We start from the raw sequence: 19,212 nt of genomic DNA on the forward strand, positions 1-19,212 counted from the left end.
CCATCTGCACGCCTCGAGAGAAGGGATCGTTTCTGTGTCATTGAAGCATTTATTAGAAAATGAGCTTCTCCAATGTGATTTCGAGCATAAATGAGGATTTATTCAACTATGAAAATCGCTCCCGTGGATCTCAAGTGCCGCTGAAAGTGTTTTGAGTTTACACAGGATTTTTCAGACCACACAATTCACCATGAGAAGTATCTCTTGAAGGGGTAAAGCCACGGAGGCTTCCTGGCGCCCAGATGATGCTCTTTGCTCTGGAAAGAGTCTTGAGGAGCTTAATTTATATTCAAATGAAGTGATTTCGCGAGATTCGTGTCGGTGAAGAGACATTCTCGGATTGTTCGTTGCTCATCAGTGAGGATTTATGAATATTCATCACAAAAAAGGTGATGATTAACATTTTTTAATTTATATCTCGTCCTTTTTGCCCAGACTGCTTCGATTATGGCAGTGGAATATCAGCTTAAGGATGCGTCAGACCTTCAATGTAATACAGACGACGCATAAAGATTCCATTGCTGAGGGAGATGATTTTATGGCGTATCTCTATTTCCAGAAAGGAGCACAGCTTATGTGGCGAGAAGCCCTGGAAAGAATTCCAAAGAAGGGTGGATCGAATAATATGAGATTCACGAAAAACCCTATGTATCACACACTGAATGGCGCTCTCTGTACATAAGCATTTCCCTATTATTTTTCCTCCGTGCGAGGGTGGCCTTAAGAATTTTCGCCATGTTTGCTGAAAACGCAGTTGTACGTCGTTGTGGGTGTTCTTCGTCGAAGATGAAAATTTCCACCATCGACAGGGGATGGAAAAAAGCCACCCTCTGGCAAGAGACTTCGACTTGCCGGCGCTCCATCGCCTCTGGAACACACCGGGGGTGAATATTTACAGCACGACGCTACCTATCCACCCCCTATTTACTCCCTGGCATCACACATAAAACCCGGCCCGGGGGAGGACAGAGATTCAGAGGGCGACTCACAAATGGTACTGTTTGAAGGCGTCATCTCGTTCAGCTGGAATTATAAACGCTCAAGGGAGGCTCTCGCATCCCACTCGCATTTTTCGAATTACTCCATCGATTTTTCTGCCCCCACGCAAATTCATGATTTTCTTTGTCATGGCTTCTTGCTCTCATTGTCCAATCTCATGAGTTTCCACACTTGAACATTCCCTACAATATCTTAAAGCTCATTCTTAGTGTTTTTACTAAAAGTTATTTTAAACAATGCTCAATTCCCATTTCTAAAATTCTTTCATTCTTCTCAGTGTAATTTTAATGTGAAATATATTTTTATAATAGATCCTAATCCTAAAATCGTACTTCATCGACTTTCTAACCCATTTAAGGAGTGTAATGAATTTAGAATGAGTTATTCCGCTGCGGTTTGAAAGGAGACCAAATCAGAAGCCACATTTATGAATAAATTATCGCGCCTTCAGTTCATTATCATGAAAATAAGGATGCATTAAATATGATTAGGAGATGACGCCTCCTGGAAATTCATCCTGACCCGCGCTAATAAATTCCGGGGGGACACTTGATTGGCCTCCGGTGTTGCCTTCGTGCATGTGCGGGGTTAAAGAGTGACACGTGCGCCCGTGAATATGTGTGAGGATTCAATTTAGTGCACCATCTCAGCAATTTAATATGGGAATCTGGCGCTCTTTATGCGGCGATAAAGATCGGCAACAATATTGACATGGTGAGTCGCCTTCCTGAGGGGTTGGCGAAAGTCACGCGTCGATAGACTTCCCGCACGTGACCCGCAAACTCTCCTCTGTTTACCTCTTTGACTGCACCGCCGGATCATTGAATGCCTCATCCGGACACGTGTCGAGGAAAAAGTGGACAAATTGGGGGTGAGAATATCACCTTGGACGACATTTCTCTGGCCTCATAATGCAAAATTCATTCGACCATTGAGAAAATCCGTGTCACACTTCGATAATCCCACGCAGAAACGATATATGTTGGCAATTCTCTGCGAAACCACAAACGCGCGTGTGAAACAATTTCATCTCTTCGTTATCACCGGTTTTTGCCGGAAAAAGACACAATTTCTTACTGATAATGCTGACGACGTGTGAAAATGTCGCTGAAACGTTTTCAAAGGCAACAGCTTCTTGTGCCCATCTTGTAAGTTACTCTCCCACCCTAGGATCAGAATTTAATCGTGTGTGACTGCAAAATCCCTCTCTTTCATAGTATCTCTTTAATCCCCGAGGAAAGAACGGCCATGCGCTCGAGCAGGTACAAGAAATGTACACCTTTGAGAAGCTCAATTGGGCGCGTGTCTATTCACGGCTTTTCGGCGACATACACACGAGAATATCCGTCAATAGAGGGGGTGGTAAAGAGGAGGATGAATTTTTAATATCTCCGACGTGTGCCTCAACCCCGGGCATCGATTCCGATATAGAAGCAAAAGTCCCTATCATTGATGCCAAATCTCCCTGGCATTAGTCGAGTAATCCCAGGGTGTAACGCTCACAATCGCTCTACAATGCCAAAGCGTCTTTCTCGCTCAGCAGGAGGCGCTTTCCATCCCTGAGCAACTTCTCACATTCTGCCACCAGGATTATTCGCACTTTTCCCAGAACTTCCGTGTCTTCAATCAAACCTTCCGCACTGACGACGAGAAGACTGGGAAACTGAACCCCTTTCAAAACTTCATCTCAATCATTCAGTCCCTCTTTATTTGTCCAGCAATTCAATTCACTTTGTCCCGAAGAGATCTCAATGGGAAATCTCTGCGATATGGCTAATTTACATCCTCGACGTCCTCTTCGAGTGACTCCCATTGCCAATTAGTGGGCGAGAAGGCGGCAAAACAGATATTTGATCTATGACAACAAAGCGATAAATATCTCAAGTGTTCCTCTTTCAATCGTTTATTGCACATTTTCCCACTGAAAGTCGTCTCCCACTTCAAACCATTTGATAAAAAATGTTGCAACTTTTATGAAAATTACAAATGCAATAAACTGGAGTTAGTTTAGGCACTTGTGGAAACTCGTTTAGAAATACTGCTATATTCAGAGACAGAGGTTTTTTTTAATGCTATTCTAACCCTGTGTGGAATAATGAAAAAATAATAACTGACTCAACGCAGACTTAAATTTTTCTTCAAACACCATAAAATCCTGATTCTTAAAAATGTATTGAAAAAATATTCACATTGTTAATTTTTTTGTTTTAATACTTAGTAAATAATAAATTGAGAATACGATCCAATATCTCTTTTTTATAATTTTGCAAAATAAATTGAAAAGTTAACCTTGATAGCAAAAGGCGAATCAGCAAAAATGTCTCATTCTTCTTCCTAATTCCACACAAAGAAAGATAAAAGGATTTTCCAGGCCGAAGAAGAAGAGATGGAAAAATAATTCATTTGCTGAGAATCAAATATCTTTCGCTTTGTATCGCGCTTCATGAGCGGAAAGAAAGCGGAGGTGAAGCAAGGAGGAATTGTCTCAAAGAGCCAAACAAGGGAGATATTTTGAATAATATTAATTCCGGTGAAATGGTGCAGTGGAGGAAATTGTAGAGAACTTCTTGCTGGCGGGGTTGTGAAGGGAAATGTTTTCATTTAATTGTTTTTGTTGCGCTGTGCAAAAGTTTCCCATCTCTTTTGAATTGTGAGACACACCGTGTCTTTTGGCAAACACACTCCTTCTGTGATTGTTGGCAATTGGATGGAGTTGGGGTTGTTCGGCATGGGATTGTCTCCAGCTCTTCTGGGCTGTGTGGCGCACGATATTAGAAAGTCAGGACAGAAGAGCGGAGGTTGTTACAAATATATTGTATTTTGAGTCGTATTGCGACAAGTCCTCTCGTCTCCACTGTTTTCTGTGTTAAATGTTTGTCTGTGCCTCTTGAACTCCTCATGTTGCGGGGCTTTCCTCCTGGGAAATGGGAGACACGCGGATGAGAGGGTGTTGTTTGATAGAATGACAAAGATACGCGCCTTTGTCGGAAGTGAATTGTTTGTCACTTCCATGTGAATTCCAACTTTCCTCCCACTCCCTCCAAATAAGCTTTTATTCAGCACTTTGCTAGGTATTTTCCTCCTCTTTATGCCTCTGTAATTCTACAAAAAATAAAACGTATATTCTTCAAACTGTGGAAAAACAGGGAAAAGACTGTGCTGTTAATATCAATCCCAAAGTTGGGACTTTTAATTTAAATTTATTCCCTCGTGCAGTTGTCAGGACGCTCAACGCACGTTAGATGTAATTTATTAAGGACGTACCTCGGCGAACGGGCGTCAAAAGGATAAAAGTACCTTCTACTGTGGAAGAACATAACTTTCAAAGGAGCATGAATATAATTTGACGCGCGAGTTATGAAAAGGAGGAAAATGCAACCGAGGAATATTAAAATTATGCTCTATTTTCTGGGCTAGGTTGGGAAAAAACCATACCTTGGAAGTTAAAGGTGAATATATGGCAAGAAGAATCTCTTTTTGCCCAAAATTGACCAATTTCCTCAGAGGAATCATCTTCAAAATTAAATTTTGGGTTAATATTACAATAATTTTGCCATTAACCTGACAATTTCTGGCGGGAAAAGAAGCATTTCACGCACCTCAATTTCTGCGGATTTTAATGAAGACCCTGAACGATATAATATTGTTTATCGCGTACGAAATTAATTCTATTTCTTTGTTGGCAAACCAATAAAATGAAATAATATGAATATTCTGCCATATGTTTACTCAAGTGGTTGATTAGGCGAACTACGCTACTCAAAAAATTACTCCATACATCCTCTGCAATGAAAGAGTTTCCACTATATTTCGGATTACACACTCATTTTTTCCCGAATGAAAGGCTTTGGAGTGTCAATATTTGGTTGTCTGCTGGTAAAAGTGAAAGAGTCTGGATGTTCAGTGAAGCGAAATAGTGGGAAAGGAAGAAAATAAATACTGCGATATTGGAACTCGAAATAAATCAAGGAGCCTAATCGACCATTTGAGCCATCATCATCATGCTGGGATGTCTCTTCAGCCTCTCAAAAGTCCCACCGGCAGTCCTCGAACCACTCCAACCTTCCCTCGTGCTCAGCAGCGAATAAATGGGGAAAAAAGCCGTGAAGAGAGAGAATCATTGAACTGAAAAACACACAAATATATCTCTATATCCTCTTATTAAAGTCCTCGAGACCATCTTTTCTCCATCCAACGCACGTTGGATGAGCCCAAAGCGACGTTCAGTACATAAAAAATGTCTTATAACTCAGAAGAAAACGGGAAATCTGTATATTCCAGGATCCAGTCGAATACAAATCCGTTGTTGTGAAACTTATCAATGCAGTTTATCTCAGCATCTCCGTTCTAAATGGTGCAATTTTAATTGGTGACAAATTCGAGAGGTATTAGATAAAGCGTGTAACACGAGTTTGAGGCATTTCCTGTAGGGCAGAGCAATTATATTTGGGATTGTGTGTCAAAACTCCGTCCAAACTGTGACAAAATGGGCATTTAAATAGCATAAAATTCAGCAAGACGAATTCACCCTCGGCTTTTTTGTCTTGTCGAGGGCGAGGGATGGCATTTTGTATGGGCAGAACAGGTGGTGGTGAAGTAGAGCAGCTTCCATCCGGCAGCACGTGCGGGCAATTGTCCCCCAAAACGACCTCATGGGGTGCACGTGAGACCAAAGACAGCCCCAAGAAGATATGCGTATCAATATATTGTCAAAGATGCTGAATTGAAGGTATGGTAGCTTTCCATTGTCTTACCTGGGAAAAGTTATGGTTTTTCAGAGGTCTTTAAGTGCTGTTAAAACCCTTATGAGATAACCAAATGACTTGAATTCCCCCAAAAGTTGCCCTCAAGAGAGGCTTGAGCTTAGCCAGATATTCGAAATATTTCGGGACACTCTCAGTAAAAAGTTTGGACAGAGTTTCAATCCTTCTTGGGAGTGAAAGTTTTTCCTGGGCGAAAGAAGAAACTTTTGGCAAAGAGAACATGAAAGTTTCAGGTCGAAAAGTTGGAATGAAAATCACATAATGGCCATCATTCGATAGCATGGCGTAGTTTCCTTTCTCTTGCCAATGAGAAAATGCAAGAATGTTCGCACAGGGTTGGGAGGAAAAATTGAAAACGTATCAGAAAAGCTCTGCACACAAAATGTCTGCACAACCCTGTGCAGCATGGGATAAATTACATATTCCGAAATCGCATGGAAAATTGAGACCAGAATTCAATGGAAGACATGGTGTGGAAGGAAGTACATGACCGCAAACACTTGTATTTGCTGCCATTTTCTGCACATTCACAAATTCGAATGTGCGGTGGGAATTGTGTGGGTGGTGGAAAATGGACAACAATTTGCGCATAGACAATTGCGGGGCCTCAAAATCTTGTGCATCTCCGCGGTCACTACCAAACACCCACCAGCATTCCCAACCCTTTAATGTGGATGTCTCTCTTCTGAGAGCAATTTCTGCTATATCCCAGCAAATGGGCATTTCTTCTGAGAATTTATTGAAATGATCAATGGGCGGGAGGCGCTCCTTAATTAAGCGCCACGGCTCGTTAATCAGGCAGACGTGAAGGCGGGAATGGAGTTCCATCACCCTGGAAAATTGACACACCCTTGACTTTTCTTTTCTCCGACTTTCAGGTATATATTGCCGTTTTTCTGCGAGGCACCAATTTGTCTTGTAGCACTTTTTGTGCGCCAAATTGTGCGCGCCTTTTGGACAAATGAAAAATACCCGGCTATTCATTACATTTCGGAGTTTTTCCAAACGTAATTTAATCTCGAAGGAAAGTTACAAGCGTGAGATGGTATCAATTTGTTTCGCAGCCAATTTTCATGGATATAAAATTAATAGGCATCTTCTTAGATACTCGAGCATGTTCTGCATATTAACTTAAATGTCATAAAATATGTTACAGATACCTAATATACGACGTATACATTGTTCATCAGCAAATTATACTCAACGTGAAAACCATTTTTGTTAACATAATCAATCAAAATGTTATCTCATATATGCTGTAGCCTATGTTGGGCTTATTTTCTTCTTCAGCACTGTATTTATGTATGAGTGAGTTTTTGGATTGTTTCTAGTGTGAAACTTCTGTCTAATGTAAAATGTTTTGATCGTTTCCAAACCAAAGGGTTGTTAAAATTTTTGTTTTCTCTTCCGTCTTCCTTTATTACTGTCTGGTTTGGCCTAATTTTGCCAAATAGTCTTTCTTATCTCTTCCGAACTTGGAAATTGTATCACTCGAGAGCGTAATTACCCAAATAATTACTCCTAAAAGAGCAGAGATGTCTTTCTTGATAATAATATAGAGAAGGTCACTTGAAGTTAGTGCTACTTTAGCCAAAAACTCCCCAAAATCTTCACTCAATTTCCTCCATAGGGAAAACTTTCTGGACATTTAATGCATTCCGCATAACTCGAGGCATTGAACTTCGATGCAAAAAGTGCGGACTTTTGCATTGAAGTTGTGTGTTTGGAAAAAGTTGTGCATGTCACTTTTATCCTCTTGAATCCCACACTCTTCAGGGATTCCATCCATTTTCCGCCACTGATTTTCGTGCTCCACACAGAGAAAAGCCGAGGTGGGAAAAGGACGGTCGTCTGAATCGGGGAAAAGTAGTGCGTCTCAGCCTTTTGCACTTTCCCAGAGAGCCATGGGCACAAGAAGAGGAGAAGAGACGAGCAGCCAATGACGAGAGAACAGGGCGTTTCCTCGTCACTACATCAAAAATCGTGCATGCGTGCTCCGGAGGGTGTCACCACCTTGTTCTCCTTGCCAAAAACTCAATACACAGTCACCAACTTGTTCACATACCTCGTCGAGCTGATGTTTTGGGTGACGGGAACTCAGGGGACAAGCCCTCGTCTCACCACGTCCCTCGCCCATCACTTTGTCACACACTTCGTCCGCACTTTTCCCTCGGATCAGACACCATCATCACATGCACTTCAGCCTCACGACGCTCTGGACGTGATTCCGTTGCCACACAAATCACCCCACTGTTTGATTCAAGAATATCACGCACGCGATTGCTGAATAAAACAAAAATTCATCAAAAATTCGCACGTGAATTCCCAAAAATTGTGACACGGTAAGAATGCAGTGAAAAACTCTCGGATTAAGTGACAAAAAGTGAAACGTGTGAACTGAAAAAATGCCAGTGAGGCAGTGAAAACATTTTACAGGAATTCTCACTCTGGGGCGAGAAGAGCGCCCCAACAAGTAGTGGATTAATGGTGAGGACAATCGATGAGGAACATGATCAAGATGGATACAGTGAAATTCTGATGTTAAGATAAAGAGTGACGGATTGAGGAAATTTTACACTACCATTGACTGTGAAACAAGAACGCGAGATTATGTTGGAATTCTATCCAAATCCGAATTCAGCGGGAATCATGCAAAATCATGAGCCAATTTCCAATTCCCTCGAATGCAATGGACGAACAGGTATGAAGCATATGCTGCACACATTTGCCAACGGAAGAGTTTTCAATCATGACTAGACTGTCTTGTACCGACTAATTTTTTTTTACCTTCTCATACCTTAAAATACAAAGTGATTTATGCTGAAGAAGAGTTTAAATAAATCAAAAGACAGGTTTAACTCAATTCCTTTTCATTGCGTCTTAATGAAAAGAACGGATTACTCAATGCATGGAGTTTTATCCACTATTGAAACAAACCTCAAGAAACCTTTAAATCGTTCAAATCTGATTTTTATATTATATGTGAGGTAGATTTAGTAAGTGTTTTACATTTTTATATAAGAAAATCACAAATATAAATTCATGTAAGCGAAATATTGCATGTTGTATTGAGTTCGGTGAAAAGACTATCAGATTCGAATGCTAACTTAATATCTCGATCCAGTGGTTAATTTTTTGCCTTCCTATGTGTTTACTACAGTTTCAAGAGCTCCAATACTGTAAAATTATTTGAAATCAATAAAAATATATGCAAAAAATTCAGACAGTCACGAAAAATATACTTTTACCGCTTTTGTGTTTTCACTTGGGCTGATTTATCTATCTTTTCATTATTAATCATGATTAATGATTGGCAAAAACATCATATTTAAGGTATAACATAAAAATTTGAGGCAATATTCTTCTCAAATACCGAACCTCTGTGCATAATGACATATAGATCTTTAAATAGAATGGATATTGTAGTAGATATTGTTCACATACATACCATACGTACGTTCATATGTAGATACTGAAGGTCACCTATTAGATATTCACACGATGTTAAATGCGTTATCCATAAATCCACCATCTCCAAGAATGAACACTTAGAGAGTCTATAAAGTTTAGGATAATTATGATTCCCATAGAATATGTAATTCTAACAGATTTTTTAAACGATTTCTCAAACCGTCTTAAAATTCAGGTAAAATTATTGAACGAGTTCACGCAGTCATATCCTTAAAGTCACTGTGTGTGCACAACAATCTGTATATTTGTGCTTTTCAAAATGTGTGACAAACATGAGACGAAATAACTGATTGATTTATTTAAATTTAAAGTGCACAAACGCGATGAGAACCACGCAGAATGCAAACATTAATGTTTTGAGAAGAAGTGTTAAGGGACGACGCGATATTGCAACAACAGTCGTCATAATAATAAACACCCACCAATTTAATGGTGTTATTTGTTATTTCTGGTGCAAAAAGAGACAAGTTTTCGCGTTGCATCGCAAAAAAGGACGGATAATCGCGCTCTGCAATTTCGAGAGTGCGGGAAAAAGAACTATGGCATTTTGCATATACAATGGGACAATTAAATCAGTTTACTGTTGGCTTGTTTTTTAATTAAAAACCCCCCTCTCCACCAATGTAGCGGCGGAAATTTGTTCGGATCTTTTTGGTGCAGGCTTTTTATTATAAATTCATGTTCTAACTAAGCGAAACACGGTGTTTTTGATCGCATTCTTGATGTGGGGACTTTTGGGAGTGAATTTCGCCACCCACTCTCACGGTCCCGGCAGGTGCGAAACATTCTCGAGGAAAACCACTAAAAGCTCTTTCTGCACTCCAAACTATTTCCTCGTGCGATGGATTGTGTTTACCTTAATCGAAGAGGAAGTCAATTTTCGGGTGATATCTTCAGGAGTGGCATTTAAAGAGCTTCTCTATCATCTCTCCAATTGATTTTCAAACTTTAAATTGATTTCAATGGGCTCATTAAGTGTACTGAATATTTATTAGATCAATTATCTCTTGAATTGACTGGCGGCAAAGTGATCGTATAAATAATAAATTCTCCAGAGAAATTATTGTGATATTTCCCGAGAACGATATCTCTTATCTCGAGCCCTAAACCGCGGGAAAAGTGAAAAGCTGTCGTGATTGCATAGAATTATCACGCAAATACCATCAATATATTGATTGTCAAGTGTGGGTTTGCCTGATTAGATTAAACACGTTCATATGGCCAACAATAAATCAGTCTTCTCCATGAACATTTGCAGAAGTGGGCATCAAATGCGAGAAGAACTACGAGATCTGCGAGGGGTGTGGCCAGAAAATTCACGACAGATACCTTATGAGAGTCGCGGACGCGAGCTGGCATGAGCACTGCCTAGCGTGCTGCGTTTGTGGCGTTCCACTCAATCATTCCTGCTACTCGAGGAACACAAAGCTCTACTGCAAGGCAGATTATGACAGGTGAGAAAGAACTAAGTCTAATCCTGAAATTCCCGGCTTAAAAAACTTCCACTGCAGAATCTTCAGCGTCAAGTGCTCTCGGTGCAGTGAACGCGTTCTGCCGCATGACATGGTGATGCGGGTCCAGAATTACGTTTATCACCTGCCCTGCTTCATCTGTGGCATCTGTTGTCGTCCTCTAGAGAAGGGCGAACACTACTTTGTGCGCGCCGGTCAGCTCTTCTGTCGCCTAGACTACGAGAAGGACTTCTATATGTCTCCGCATGATGATGATATGCTTTTAGACGACTCTGTGAGGCCTCGCGATGGCCGACGAGGCCCGAAGAGGCCCAGAACAATCCTGACATCAGCCCAAAGGCGTCAATTCAAGGCATCTTTTGAGGTGTCGCCAAAACCCTGCCGCAAGGTGAGAGAAGCCCTGGCTAAGGACACGGGCTTGTCGGTGCGCGTGGTGCAAGTGTGGTTTCAGAACCAGAGAGCCAAGATGAAGAAGATTCAGAGAAAGGCGAAGCAAGACGGTGACAAGAAAGACGACGCAGTGAAGGAAGAGAAGGGCATAAAGCAAGAGTCGCCCAACAGCGATCATGGGCACTACATCGGTCTGGACAGTTCTTTCGGGTCTGCTAGTCAACCGCTGAACCCCAACATTCCCTACTCTCCAGACGGTAAGAATTTGATGAGCTACATTTCATGACATAGTGACAAATGTTGGCATATTTGATTAAATCTGAAAATTTGATTTGTTGTCTAATTGCATGATATTTTTTGGGCTTGTCTTGACTTTAAAAAGCATAAATTAATTCTAAAATCGCCACTTTAAATCTGACTCACCCAAAGACAGAAGTTATTAGAGCGTGCGCAATTAATTTCTCCTTATCTTACAGACTACCCTGGTAATTCTGGGGATAGTTTTTGCAGTTCCGACGTGTCTCTGGACGGCAGCAGCTTTGATCACCTGGACGAGGGCACGTCGGACACACTCTCGCTGCAAAACCTGGACTTACAGGCAGGACACGGCCAAGGTGGCGCTCACGAGAGCCTGGTGTCTCTCACGGCGGGCGTGATAAACCCCATCGACAAGCTGTATCTCATGCAAAACTCCTACTTTAGCTCCGACCAATGAGACGCGCTGCTGTGACACGGATTTCCTACTTTTATAAGACATCCCGGCGCCCAAGAGTCCCCGAACTCCCTGTCGCTGCAGCCCCCATTGATTTCCCCCCAGGCGAAGGATAAGTGTATTTAATTGAAATAATTGTGATGATACCTAGTCATTATAGTGCATCTAGAGAGGGAGTTTTGTCGCATCCAGATTTAATTTTATGTACGGAATCAAATAAATCATTTGGAGTATGTTGAGAAAAGCAATTGAAATTGTAATATATATTCTAGAAGATGAATTATATATGTATAAAAAGACATGGGCTTTCTCTCTACCTCGTGCTGACCACCGCTTCCTTCCGGGCGGCGTCCTGAAGTAGTTGTGTGTCTACTTCGTCGCTGGGCAGTTGAACGTATCGCACAACTGAGCCTCGGATGAAGCAGTTTTTCACGGAGAGCATGTGCGGATATTTGTCTGGGTCCGTCACGCTAATGTCGGTGAGCTTGATGTTGAGGTACTGGTCCACGGAGTGCAGAGTCCCGCAGATGCTGAAAGAGGAGCGCACTTTTAGATGAATTTGTCCGGAAGGTGAATTTTAAGGTTATCTCACCATAAATCGTTTTTCAGCTCCACCACCACGTCCTTCCCAACGAGTGACTTGAAGAATGAGTAAAACAACTGCAAGAGAATGGAAATTAAGTTAAAAGGCATCAAGCAATGGAGTATGTGAGGTATAATTACCATTTTTCACGAGACCGCCGCTTTGTTGATGTTTTCTACGCTGCGCTGTGTTGAAGAATGAAGTTGGCTGCGAATATGTAGTTCGCGCGAGTTTTTAAAATTCACGCATTTTATTTATGCGTAGAACACGCCAAATGTTATTAAATTTCTAGAACCCTTACAGTATCTTTATTGCATTTAGAGTTTCACAAACCAAAATTATCAGGGTAGGAATTTATCATGGAGCAGCGTTAGCTTCAGCGAATCGCTTCTCTTTCATAGCTTGATATTCCTCCGGATGTTTCACCTTCTGATGATTATACTTGTTGGCATTGCTGTTAAACTGCTTTGGGCAGAAGAGGCAAGTGTAGAGGATCTGGTTGGAAGTGTGAGTCGCCATGTGTTCACGGAGATCAACTGGCCTTTTGAAGGAACTCTCGCAAAGATTACACTTGTACTTTCTTTCGCTCATGTGAACATATTTTATATGCCGATTCAGGGATGTCTGACTGTTTGATTCCCTGTCGCAGAGGTGACACCGGAACACCTCGTCAGACTCATTGTGGCGCTTCATGTGAACTTTCAACCGCTTCTCGCTGAAGAATTTGCCACAAGTTGGACAAGGAACCTTCTCAATCTTCTCTCCAGTGTGTGTTCGTTGGTGATCAAGGAAGCAGTCCTTACTCTTAAACATCTTGGCGCAAATTTCGCAGACGTGATAGGACACTTCTTGGTGCATATTCATAACATGAGCCTTAAGTCTGCCTTTTGTGGGAAATGCTTTGCCACATTCCGGACAAATGTGGTTCCTCTGCTCTGCATGAACAGCAGAATGCGTCCTGAAGCGCTGCTGATGCATAAAAGTCCTCGGGCATTTTGGACACTTGTATAAGTGCAGCTCCTTCGGGGTGTGACTGTTCACCTTGTGCTGCTGCAAGCCCAGCTTGTTCTTGAAAGTCTTCCCGCATTCGTCACACTTGAAGACGTTCGGGTTCATGTGGAATTCAATGTGCTGAAGAATTCTAGCCGTTCGACTCAACTTCACTTTGCAGCACAAAATATATCCTTTTCTCTTGTGTACAGATCGATAGTGGGCCTGAAGATCCTTGAATCTAGAGAACTTTTCAGGGCATTGATTGCAGTCCATCTTAAAAAACTCTTCAATTTTCCTGGATTTCTCGTCCGATAATTCCTTATAGCTTTGAGATTCTGATAAATTCTTATCTTCTTCCTTGGCCTCCTGCTCTTCCTTCATGGTGTCATGTGCAGCTTCTAGAGGGGGACTTGATGGCTTTTCATCCTCAGAACAAGATGAGATTTTCGGACGTCCCCGTCTTCCAGCCAGTTTTCCTAGCATTTTTTTATCATCACCACAGGATACTGGAATATCTTCATATTGCACAGGATGTTTTCTGGGTCGTCCTCTTTTTCTGGGCAAAGTCTCCTCGAGAACTGTCTTTTTCTGAGGTTTCTTCCGGGTTGTTGTTGATTCCTCCAGTTGATCAACTTCAGCTTTCACGTCAGCACAAAGTAAGGGGAGTTCTTTGACATCCACCATCTCGATGTCTGGCTTTATTTCAATCCTCTCAATATCTTTCCAAGTTGTCCATTCTCCGTAAAGATCTCTGAGGTTCTTCTCGCTTTCGCGGATTCTCGACACGAAGTCTATGCAAGTCTTCGCCGAGTTCAGGCATTGCCGGCAGATGAACTTTGGCCAGTTGTCTGTCTCCTGAATCTGAAAAACACAGGAATAAGCGAAGGAATCACTAAACTAACCCAGAATCCGGAATACAGACCATCAATCCAAAGCAAGATTTCAGGGATTCGTGAAGATCATCCTGGAAAATTGAGGAATAATCCGGAGTCTTGCCAACACAGAAGCGACACACTTCGTCACTCTTTGAGATGATCTCTTCCTTCACTGAGATCTCGAAGTTCAGGCTTTGCGAATCCTGCATCTTTACGATCTTCACAAATGCTCAACACGACACAGACGAGTCAGCATTATTGTGACAAATGAAAAGCAAAACAGTGTAACAAGGGATGCGAATTCATCGATGTGGTGCACAAATATTATACGGCTGTTCACAAATTTTCTATAAGCAAATAAGTAGTCGATTCAGCATTAATTCTTCAGCACTCTTCAGTTTTTTTTATGTAACTGCAGTTTGCTGTAATAATCATGTACACCACATCCGGAGAATGGTTGACCCTTGATTATTTGCAGCTGCTGCAGCTGTCAAAAGGGGAAGCCGTCCAAGTTGTTTACAAACAAGAAGCTAGTCAAAAGCAAAAATGGAAAAGATACAAGATATAGGCAGTAATTCATCCTTGTATTTATCAGTGGAGAGTGAAACCTCAAAAAGTGACGAAGTGTGTCGCTTCTGTGTTGGCAAGACATCGGATTATTCCTCAGTTTTCCAGGATGATCTTCACGGATCCCTGAAATCTTGCTTCGGATTGATGGTTTAATTTTTCCTAGACTTTTGTCGGTTTCCTTGCTTATTCTTCTGTTGCGTTTTAGATTCAAGAGACAGACAACTGGCCAAAGTTTATCTGCCGACAATGCCTGAACTCGGCGAAGGCTTGCATAGACTTCGTGTCGAGAATCCGCGAAGGCGAGAAGTGCCTCAGAGATCTTTATGGGGAGTGGAGGATCATTGAGGACATCGATATCAAACCAGACATCGAGATGGTGGATATTAAAGACCTTCCAATCATTTGCTATGATCTGAGGGTAGAAATAAATCGACTGGAAGAGTCAGTAGTAAAGGAAAAGTTGAGTAAAGCAGAGCCTTTGCCAAAGAAACGAGGACGACCCAGAAAATCTTCAGTAATTGTGGAAGAATCTTCATCTTTGTCTATGCCTACGCCGGATAATTCGGAATTGGCCAGTAACAATTGTACTGCGGAATCAGTAAAGCCATCTGAAAAACCCAGCAAATCACAACTAAGAGCCCAGAAAAGACAAAACGAGAAGGATTTAAAGAAGAAGATTTTGGAGGAGAATCAGCGCAATATTGAGGAGTTCTTCCGTATGGATTGTCACATTTGCGAGGAATCATTTGGTAAATTGGGAGATTTGTGGGATCACTTTCGCGAGAGCCATAAGAGAAGAGGATACATCTTCTGTTGCGATGTTAAGCTGGACAGACCGTCAAAAATCCTGGATCATCGCGCTTACCACTTGAACCCGGATGCCTTCAAATGCCATGAATGCAATAACACTTTCAAGAACAGTATTGGATTGAAATTGCATAAATTAAACAGCCACACACCAAAGGAGGAGCACATATTTAAGTGCCCAAAATGTCCACTGTCTTTCATGACGGAATTTCGGTTCAAGATGCACAGCTATGTACATTGCAGGGAAGAGGATAAGAGCCACTTTTGTCCGGACTGTGGCAAGGCGTTTGCCATAAAGGGCAACCTGAAGATTCACATTCGACAAATGCACACAAAAGACTATTATCACGTGTGTGAAACGTGCGCGCGAACATTTAAGAATAAGGATATGCTTTTGCGCCACATGAAGCTTCACACTGGTGAGAAGATCGAGACTTTTCCCTGCACTCTCTGTGGTCACAGATTCAGTCACAAGTCTAAGCTGAAGCTCCACATGAAACGTCACATTGAGAACGAATCTGGGAAAATTTTCCGATGTGCTATTTGTGACAAGGAATCGCCGAATAGTTTGGCTCTTCAGGCTCATGTGAAATATACTCACATAGTTGAAAGAAAGCATAAATGCAACCTTTGCAAGAAGTCATTTAAAAAGCCAGTTAATCTCCGGGAACACATGGCGACCCACACTTACAACCAGATCCTCTACACTTGCCTCTTCTGCCCAAAGCAGTTTAACAGCAACGCGAATAAATACATGCATCAGAAGAGGAAGCATCCTAAAGAGTATCAGGTCATGATTGATAAGAAAAACAAACTGAAAACCACTGATTCCTAAAACAGCGTGAAATTTTCATAATGTACCTTTCTTGATAATATTTATTAGAAATCGCTTAAGAGTAGGTAGTATTTAAAAAAAATCTAATTTTACATCGTCTCGACACATTTTTCCCTAATACCTAATTCGATTTGATTTATGCGATTCATGCATATTTAGTAGTGCTAAACGTGCTAGAATTTTAAATACTTGTGTATGAAATTGAGTGTGTGGTGTGAGGGACTATATAACTAATTATACATTATTTTATATACATATAGGTAAAATTGTGAAAATGAAATTTTGTAGCTAGAAAAAATATTTATTTTTCATTTGCGGTTTGAGAGGGATTGACTTTTTACGCTTTTTACTTATGAATTACTTGTACGAAATTGAAACAAATAAATTTGCAAAAGTGAAATGAGTTTTATTTGCTGAAATCATTGAATTTTCGGGAGTAACATTGGAGTCTTCAATGTTAAGGAGAAATGGAATTTTCCTTGTAGTTTGCTTGTAGTCAAAATATCAAAAATTTCACTGAAGAAGGATGATGAAGATTATGGGTTTTTTCGTTTTTTCTTCTAAAATCTCCGCTGAAATTTTATGAATTACTTTATAGCCACAATTTTTCTTCCCTTTCTTTTCTTTAAAAATCATTACAATAGAAGAAGCAACAGGAACAAAAATATATAGGCGATACAGGTGAATATCACTGAATAAAAGCATTTCATTCTGATGGGAAAATTTTCTACGGCTGAAATGTAATAAAACGCGCGGATTGTATTATATTACATATTTTACAACTGATTAAAAGGCACGTCATAAACCGTCTTTCGCTCGGCGACGTTCGATTTGTGAGTGCGTGTCATTCTCCCTGGATTTCCTTGTTTTCGAGCTGCAAAAGGGTGTGATTAGGCGTGCAAAAACTGGAGGAATGGCTGATATCGTGGAGAATGTGATGCAGCAGGCGGCCGAGAACTTAACAGAGACGACAACGTCCAGCGGGAAGCCCCCCGCCACTCTAGAGGGCACCGCCGTGGCATATGGGAGTCTCGTGGTGATGGTGAGTCTTCCACGGAAGCAATCTCGAGCTCCGGACTGAGGATTTGTGTGCGTTCCATTGCAGGCGATGCTACCCATCTTCCTCGGCTCCGTTAGATCCCTCAACAAGAGCAGTTCACAGTCGAAGGACCGCACGGAGCGGATGAACACAAAGGACGCAATGATGTTTCCTTTGATAGCTTCCGTGTCCCTCTTCGGATTGTATCTCTTCTTCAAGATTTTCTCACGAGACTACATAAATCTCCTGCTCACCGGCTATTTCTTCTGCCTCGGCGTGCTGGCTCTCAGCAACCTGATGAGCCCCGTGATCAACGTGCTGGTGCCCACGAGTATTCCCAACATCCCTTTCCAGCTTCAGTTCACAGAGGGCGAGGGCAACCACCGCAAGGACATAATCAACTACAAGTTCACGTCCTACGACGTGGCGTGCCTGTTCATGTCCACGCTGGTGGGAATTTGGTACTCGCTGCAGAAGCACTGGATCGCTAACAATCTCTTCGGCGTGGCGTTCGCCGTGAACGCCGTGGCGCTTTTGCGGCTCAACAACGTCATCACCGGCTGCATTTTGCTGAGTGGGCTGTTCGTGTACGACATTTTCTGGGTATTCGGCACTAACGTCATGGTCACCGTGGCCAAGTCCTTCGAGGCGCCCATCAAGCTCGTCTTCCCGCAAGATCTCCTCACAAACGGCCTCAGCGCCAGCAACTTTGCCATGCTAGGACTCGGCGACATCGTGATCCCTGGCATCTTTATCGCTCTCCTGCTGCGCTTCGACATGAGCTTGAAGCGCAAGAGCCGACTGTACTTCTACGCCACATTCGTGGCGTACTTCCTGGGCCTCATGACGACCATCTTCGTGATGCACGTGTTCAAACACGCTCAGCCGGCGCTGCTCTACCTTGTGCCCGCCTGCATTGGTACGCCCGTGGCCGTGGCGCTCGTCAAAGGCGACATCAAGACCATGTTTGCGTGAGTATATGAGTCATAAGCATGCGTCAGGACAAACGTCCTGACGTCACGTCGCGCGGGACAATGACTTCCATTCTGCTAAATTGTGGGCGTTGCAATTTGAGGTCAATTGGAAACCTGAACCTAGGTGATTTGGCGGCGATAGAGAACTAAAAACTCAATTGAAAAAATCTCATTGTTACAAGAATTCTTTTTGATACCATGCCGTAAGCCTTGGAGATCTGCTTTTAAAATCGAATTTAAAACCCTTTTTTCGACACACTAAAGTGTCTTCTGATAACACTTTTTCCCCACATGTCAAAGTTAAATTAATTGCAATACTCACATTCAGCATTCTTTGTTACGCCGCTGTAAATGCAACAAGCGGCGGCAAACGAGCCGGTTAATTTCGATTCGGTTCAATTCTCTAATGCTGATGAACACGTGGAGATATTGAACATGAATTTGAACTTAAATATTTCGTAGATTTAGGTACTTGAAGTCCACACGAAGATAATTACGTTTCCAAGTGTAATTGACTCGAGCGTTCGCTCTTTGCAGATACGACGACAATCCTCAAGAGAAGGAAGGCAAAACCGAGAAGAAGGGAAGCAGCAGTAGTGGAGGCAAAAAGGAGGCCAAGAAGACTAAGTAAATCATCTCTTCCCCATCCCGGAAAGTGCGTGTGTGTGTTGTACAGGAGTGATAAAAATATAGGACATGCGAAGATCGCGCACAAGTCTATACACAAAA

General features: G+C 42.0%; 5 protein-coding genes across 5 annotated transcripts; 3 read left to right on the forward strand and 2 right to left on the reverse strand.

The window, feature by feature from the left end:
* Positions 1-7,962: 7,962 nt before the first annotated feature.
* LOC132263433 (LIM homeobox transcription factor 1-beta) lies at positions 7,963-11,813 on the forward strand. The gene is made up of 4 exons (XM_059763198.1): positions 7,963-8,463; positions 10,492-10,687; positions 10,745-11,352; positions 11,572-11,813. Exons 1-4 carry the CDS (start codon positions 8,373-8,375, stop codon positions 11,808-11,810), a joined length of 1,134 nt encoding a protein of 377 aa, XP_059619181.1. The 5' UTR covers positions 7,963-8,372; the 3' UTR covers positions 11,811-11,813.
* A 38-nt stretch (positions 11,814-11,851) lies between these two features.
* LOC132263445 (U6 snRNA-associated Sm-like protein LSm2) lies at positions 11,852-12,585 on the reverse strand. Its single transcript, XM_059763211.1, has 3 exons — positions 12,531-12,585; positions 12,400-12,467; positions 11,852-12,337 (listed from the first exon to the last, which is right to left on the reverse strand). The coding sequence occupies exons 1-3, from the start codon at positions 12,531-12,533 to the stop codon at positions 12,121-12,123; spliced, it is 288 nt and encodes a 95-aa protein (XP_059619194.1). The 5' UTR covers positions 12,534-12,585; the 3' UTR covers positions 11,852-12,120.
* Positions 12,586-12,689: 104 nt separating this feature from the next.
* LOC132263428 (zinc finger protein 883-like) lies at positions 12,690-14,539 on the reverse strand. The gene is made up of 2 exons (XM_059763191.1): positions 14,306-14,539; positions 12,690-14,244 (listed from the first exon to the last, which is right to left on the reverse strand). Exons 1-2 carry the CDS (start codon positions 14,465-14,467, stop codon positions 12,748-12,750), a joined length of 1,659 nt encoding a protein of 552 aa, XP_059619174.1. The 5' UTR covers positions 14,468-14,539; the 3' UTR covers positions 12,690-12,747.
* Positions 14,540-14,800: 261 nt separating this feature from the next.
* LOC132263429 (transcription factor grauzone-like) lies at positions 14,801-16,900 on the forward strand. The gene is made up of 2 exons (XM_059763192.1): positions 14,801-14,975; positions 15,034-16,900. Exons 1-2 carry the CDS (start codon positions 14,805-14,807, stop codon positions 16,468-16,470), a joined length of 1,608 nt encoding a protein of 535 aa, XP_059619175.1. The 5' UTR covers positions 14,801-14,804; the 3' UTR covers positions 16,471-16,900.
* A 387-nt stretch (positions 16,901-17,287) lies between these two features.
* Positions 17,288-19,171, forward strand: LOC132263434 (minor histocompatibility antigen H13). Its single transcript, XM_059763199.1, has 3 exons — positions 17,288-17,512; positions 17,576-18,480; positions 19,021-19,171. Exons 1-3 carry the CDS (start codon positions 17,384-17,386, stop codon positions 19,112-19,114), a joined length of 1,128 nt encoding a protein of 375 aa, XP_059619182.1. The 5' UTR covers positions 17,288-17,383; the 3' UTR covers positions 19,115-19,171.
* Positions 19,172-19,212: the final 41 nt, after the last annotated feature.

Source organism: Phlebotomus argentipes, unplaced genomic scaffold (assembly GCF_947086385.1).
Source record: "Phlebotomus argentipes unplaced genomic scaffold, Phlebotomus argentipes genome assembly contig_15, whole genome shotgun sequence".
Lineage (NCBI taxonomy): Eukaryota > Metazoa > Arthropoda > Insecta > Diptera > Psychodidae > Phlebotomus > Phlebotomus argentipes.